Raw genomic sequence first — 6,025 nt, 5'->3', positions numbered from 1 at the left:
GGTACAATGTTTTGGTCATGAGGAGACCCCAACCAGATATGACGACCTACACCTAAATTATAACCAAACTTGGCAAGATTATGCGCTTCGAAATTAAAAACTCTATGTTCATGAGTGAAAGTACATGAAATCATATCATTTTTCCTAGCAATTATTTCCTGGATGATGGCACCATGATATCCTCCAGCGAAAGGAGATTGGAAGGAAGTGGTGAAGGACATTAAGCAAGGGTCAGGAGGAAACATATTTATATGATCGTGCGTGACAAGAACATGACCATCTTTTCCAAGGCAGAAGGCCGGCCCATAAGGCCGTTGCCGGTTTCCTGGCATAAAGGGACACAAATTCAAAGACGGACAATATCGACGGTAAATATTCACACTCTCTTTCCCGCGGTTCCTATATGGCGCGTAGGTCGCCGCGTAGCACCGTAGCGCGTACCCCCACCCCCCTCCGCGTCTTTCCTTCTGTTATCGGGCCGGCCCAGTTCGCTTCCCTTCCTCTGGTTCTGCCGGTTTTGGGAAGGTTCTTTTTTTTTGTTTTTTATGTTTTCTATACTGTTTTTTTCCTTTTTTATTCTTTTAATTTTTTTCCTTGTTTTTCCTTTTTCTTTTGCGTTTTTTCTTTCCCTTTTTTTTCCTATTTTACTCTTCTTCACTTTTTGACTATTTTTGGCATTTTTTGTTTCAAATTCGTTAACAACATTTTTGTTCATCGATTTCAAAAAATGTTCAACCATGCAAAAAAAGTTCAACAATCCAAAAAAAATTCATCCAATTCAATTGTTTGTTCATCAGATTTCAAAATGTTCATAAAAATACAAAAAATATTCATCAAACTAAAAAAATGTTCATCAGTTTATTTTTCATTGAAATTTTGTACATCAGATTCAAAAAATATTCATCACATTCAAAATGTATTCACTGAATTAAAATTTTGTTCATCATTTTTTTCAAAAAAATGTTCATGGAATGCAAATTTTGTTCATAATTTTTTCCAAATTTTTTCTCTAATACAAATTTTGTTCTTCAAATTAGAAAATAAGTTCATCAAATGCCAAATTTGTTCATCGATGTTCAAAACATTTTCATCATATTAAAAAAAATGTTCATTCCTTTGGAATCATGAGCATTTGTTACAAATTCGTGAACATTTTTCGAATTTACGGACATTATCTTAAATTTAAGACATTTTTTTTGTAATCATGAACATTTTTTGCAAATTCTTGAACATTTAGCGAATCCTTGATTTTTTTTGAAATCATGAACATTTTCTTTTAATTCGTGAACATGTTTTAAATTTTGAGAACATTTTTTGTAATCATGAACATTTTTTTGCAAATTCGTGAACATTTGGCGAATGCATGAACTTTTTTTTTATCATGAACATTTTTTTAGTTCCCGAGCATCTTTTTGAAATAATGATTTGTTTTCGAAATCATGTTTTTTTTCAAAATTAGCAACTTTTACTGAAATTTAGAAGCTGTTGATATCCTGAATTATTGAAGAAAAGAAAAAAAGGAAAAGGAATAGACGAAAACAAAACAGGCGGCGTGCCGGCCGCACATGGGCCGGCCCGGAAGGGCGCTCGCTGCTTCTCAGCGCGTGGTGCGTCATATAGGAGCTCCCTCTCTCTCCTTGCGCTGTTTCTTCCTCAGTTGGGAAAAAAACGAGTCTTTTCCTGCGCCTCGCCTCCGCCAAGGGGACGCCAATCCTCCTGCTGAAGGAACTCTGAGCCCGCAGGACGCGATTCGACCCCGCCTTCCCATCGGTAACGGACTATCTCTTCATCTTTTTTCATGGTCGACGAGGAACCAGATCCCCTTCTGCTCTAGTATTTTCACCCTAGACTAGATCCAAGTTGTTTGATTCCATCAGTTGAATGAGCTAGCTAATACTGACAGCAGTGATTTTATTTTTGTTATTTTCCCCATGTGTTGATTGCATCTCAGACCTCGATTTTTTCTAGGGTATCTCAGGCCTCGATTTTTTCTAGGGTATGTCAGACCTCGATTGGGCGTTGAAGATGGATAGCAGCAGGGGGGAGGATACCATGCCGAGGGAGGTCACCAAGGGGAGGCGAAGGGGGGTACACATGGCCACTGCACGAGATGGTTGCGCGGCATCGCTTCCCTACGAGATGATCATGGAGGTGCTGCAGTGGCTCCCCATCAAATCTGTCTTCCGCTTCCGGGCAGTTTGCCGCAGCTGGGCTGCGCTGCTATCTTCTGACGAATTCCGCCGCCTCCACATGGCAGCAGCTAAGGCCGCAAGGCGGCCGGCACCACCAGCCAAGCTGATGTACATCTCGCCTACCGCCACATTCGACTCCACCACAGTCTACTCGTGTTCCTTCTCGCGGTCATCATCATCAGGCCGCCCCAGAGATCGCGGGGACTTACTGTTCACCATCGAAGGTGCCCGTGGCAACTGTGTGGAAGTAGTGACGCCCGCACCGTGCCATGGCCTCACGCTTCTCTATGATGCTCTCGACACGGCCTACTACATCTGCAACGCGGCCACACGGGCTGCCACGCGTCTGCCGCCTTCCGCTGTACGAGGATCCAAGTCCACTGCTGGGCTGGGGTTTGATGCCCACACAGACGAGCACAAGGTGGTCAGGTTGATCAATGGGTTGGTTCATGAGAGAGACTTGAAGTTGGTGAGGTGCGAGGTGTACACGACTGGAGGCCGTTTTGGGGATTGTTGGAGGCCTGCCGCCGGAGGAGTACCCTCCAACCTGCGTGAATTTGCACGTGCCGCTGTTAGCAATGCGTGTACCAACAAATTATCTCCTGTGTTTGCCAATGGTTGCCTGCACTGGTTGATGAACCCTTCCTATTTCATCACGACTCCAAGTGTTGCCATCATGTCCTTTTCGGTTGCAGAGGAGACCTTCGCATGTATCCGGTCACCGCCCTTCTGGGTACCAGGAGCGCCGCCGGCCTCCTGGTTGGCCTCATCAGGAGAGCAACTAATGGAGATGGATGAGCAACTATGTTTGGTTCGCAACAGAATCCCTCATGGTAGTAACACTTTGGAGATCTGGAAACTGCTGGACTATAGCTCTGATGACTGGTTACTGAATCATCGAATTCATTTGTCGGGGCACCTGGCAAGAGATTTGCGTCAGTCACAAATTTTGAGAGTTATTGGATCTTTTCGTAGTTACAGGTCACCAAGGAAGAAGATAATCATCACTACTAGCATGCACAAGATTTTCAACAAGTATCAGAAAATGGTTCACACCTATGACCCTAGGTCTGAGGCTCTGGAAACCATTCTTTCAATCACGGAGACACACTCAATTCCAGAATATGCTTGTCCTAGTTCAAGATTCGGTTTCATTCAAGAGACCCTTGCTCCCGTGCATAGAACAGATGAAGCCTTGTCATCTGACCTGGCAAAGGTGACTCGAGAGATCCTACTCCGCCTCCCAGCTAAATCAGCCATACAGTACAAATTTGTCTGCAAGAAGTGGTTCAGATTGATTGAGAGTGAAAACTTCATTCGGTCATACTTTCAGCATAAGAACATGGACAAAAGACCTAAGTTCATGCTTGTGGTCAAGAGCACTGGACAGTTGAGCTTCAGTTTCGCTCCATTGAATAAATGCCTCCAAGAAGCTCCTAGTCACAGTACATTGCTTGATACGAAGGTGGTTTGCTCTAAGCCTTGCCATGGGCTGAACTTGGTAAGCACCGAGACGAAGGACTATCTCTGCAATCCATGTACAGGTTTCCACAGGGTTTACCGTAACCTGGGGCCAAATTTGCACCTTCCCTCGAGAATGCCTAAAGCAGAAGAGCATGCTTTTACAGTCGGCAATAAAAATGTTGGCTTGACTTTCAGCCCTTCGACTCGTCAACATGTTATCGTGGAAATCTTCTATCACCGGAAGGACTTCAAATCTCGTCAGTATGACATGACATGCGCGTTATACTGGTGTAACTCTTGGAGTGCTGCCCAACAGATCTCGGTACCTCCTCTGCCTGTGAATGATATGCCACCGGCCTATGTTGAAGGAATGCTGTACTGGATGAGTGAACCAAGGTTGGGACAGTGCTGTGAATGGGCCATTGTCTCATTCAACCTTGCTAAAAGAACGTTCGATGTCGTCCCGTGTCCTTCGTGGTTTGCAAGATGGAATAGCAGAAACAGCTGTCGTGCATTTGTTGTTGAGCTTGAGGGAGTATTATGCGCTGTCCTAGCAGATCCAGTGGCAGACATATTAGATGTATGGAAGCTAGAGCATGGCCAATGGGGCAGAGCATACACAATTAACCTGGAAGCATGTCCTGGCTATTCCCTCAAGACAAGTATTGTGGTGCCATTAGCTGTTGGTCCTGATCATGGGAGGATCCTGCTCAACACTGGGAGGAAAATAGGTCTATATGATCCAGTAGAGCAAACAATTCTAAATCTGCATTCACTTGATCAGGTGCAGCTTGCCAGTAGTCCACTTCTTGATATGCCTTCAACTTCTTCAGGGAATAGTTTGACATGCTCCAAAGAAGAGTTAGCGGCGGAGATGAATAGAATGGACTCTGAAATTATTCCTTTTGTTCCTATGTTATATGAGGAGAGCCTAGCATGTTACTCCAGTGTGCGCAAAGCAAAAATGCTGTGGTGAGACATTTTCAAGGCACATACTCTACCTTCTTACTAGACCATAAAAAAGGCGCAGCAATCTTAAGAAAATATATCTCAAAAAAATCCGAAAGAATGATAGAAATGTTCTGGAAAATCTTGATTTTTTTACTATTTTGAAACATCACAAATTGAGTTATAGCTCCGGCCAGGATATTGATATCTTCCAAATACCAGAGATAGAGTGCCGGTCCGTCAATAGTTAAACTGCCATGCCACACAACTGAGTTGATTACACGTGCAAAAGCTGGACAAAATGAACCGATACAACAGTACTTGTCTAATTAAGCCCACAAATGATCTTAATTAACCAACGAATTATTTAATTGTCCATAAGCATGCAGGTATGGTTAACTGGCATTTTCTGCCTATTGATGCAAGCTGCTGTATCAGTAGGAATAGTACATCACACATACTCGCTCTGCATCAAAAATATAAGACGCTTTTTGACACTATGATTCGGACTAGCTAGCTCGGCAAGGTTGGGGTCAGGGATTTGCAAATGTTTAACTTAGCCATGCTTGCTCGGTAAGGTTGGCGCCTCCTGCAGAACCCGGACTCCCTTTGTGCAGCAGTCCTGAAGGCCATGTAAGCAGAACTGGTACCGAACATGTCATATGCATGGAGGAGCGTCCTGAGAGGTGTCGAGCTCTTAAAAGAGGGAGTAGTGTGGCGCGTGGGCGACGGTACTCAGATTGACATTTGGCAAGACCCCTGGTTGCCAAGGAGAAAGACACGGTCGCTCAGGGGGCAGGCCTTGCTCAACAAGGTTGCAGAGCTGATCGACCCGGTTTCGGAACAATGGGATGTTGAGCTGGTTCGTGATTTATTTGACCATGAGAGCCTCCGGACCATGGTTTTCAAATCGAACGAAGTCGTAACTGCAAGGTCGCCTCGACTAATTGGCTGAGTCAAGTGACTCAATTGACTAGTCTCGACTAGTCCAGGTTTTCAGAGTCGAACGACTAAAACTTGGCCCTGCTTGTTATATTTTTTCTATTTGCTTGTTGAATCCCTCCGTGGAACCTAGATCGCCCCAGTTTCCCCCCATCCGAATCTGTCCTGGCTTACGCAACCTTATTCGTGCTATGTTTGATATTTGATCATTGGGCTGGACTATTGGAGTGTTGAACTTCAGTCTTAGGGCATCTCCAACAGTGTAACGCCCCGGACACACCCGTCGGTTACTGACCGTTACTTCTGAGGGGGTCTAGACTGGCCCCACATATCAACACTAGTTTTCCCTGCGCACTTTATACTCACTCATGTGCACCTGGACCAACTTTTCAGACGGTCACCCATCCTGAAATTGCTTCAAGCTTAACACACTTAACTTTGGAGTTCTTCCGAATGAGGTTCCGGAAAAGAAGGAATTC

General features: G+C 44.5%; 1 protein-coding gene across 3 annotated transcripts; it reads left to right on the top strand.

The window, feature by feature from the left end:
- Positions 1-1,662: 1,662 nt before the first annotated feature.
- LOC119277673 lies at positions 1,663-4,681 on the top strand. Of its 3 annotated transcripts, none has more exons than XM_037558966.1 (2): positions 1,663-1,770; positions 1,996-4,681. In XM_037558966.1, exon 2 carries the CDS (start codon positions 1,999-2,001, stop codon positions 4,630-4,632), a length of 2,634 nt encoding a protein of 877 aa, XP_037414863.1. In that variant the 5' UTR covers positions 1,663-1,770; positions 1,996-1,998; the 3' UTR covers positions 4,633-4,681. The 3 variants fall into 3 exon arrangements, with proteins under 3 accessions (XP_037414863.1, XP_037414862.1, XP_037414864.1); XM_037558965.1 differs by having other exon boundaries at positions 1,969-4,681; XM_037558967.1 differs by having other exon boundaries at positions 1,669-1,770; positions 1,979-4,681.
- The last annotated feature ends 1,344 nt before the right edge of the window (positions 4,682-6,025 follow it).

The sequence above is a fragment of the Triticum dicoccoides genome, chromosome 3B (assembly GCF_002162155.2).
Source record: "Triticum dicoccoides isolate Atlit2015 ecotype Zavitan chromosome 3B, WEW_v2.0, whole genome shotgun sequence".
Classification (NCBI taxonomy): domain Eukaryota; kingdom Viridiplantae; phylum Streptophyta; class Magnoliopsida; order Poales; family Poaceae; genus Triticum; species Triticum dicoccoides.
Note: the sequence above shows the minus strand (reverse complement) of the source record. Positions and strands in the feature narration are given on the sequence as shown.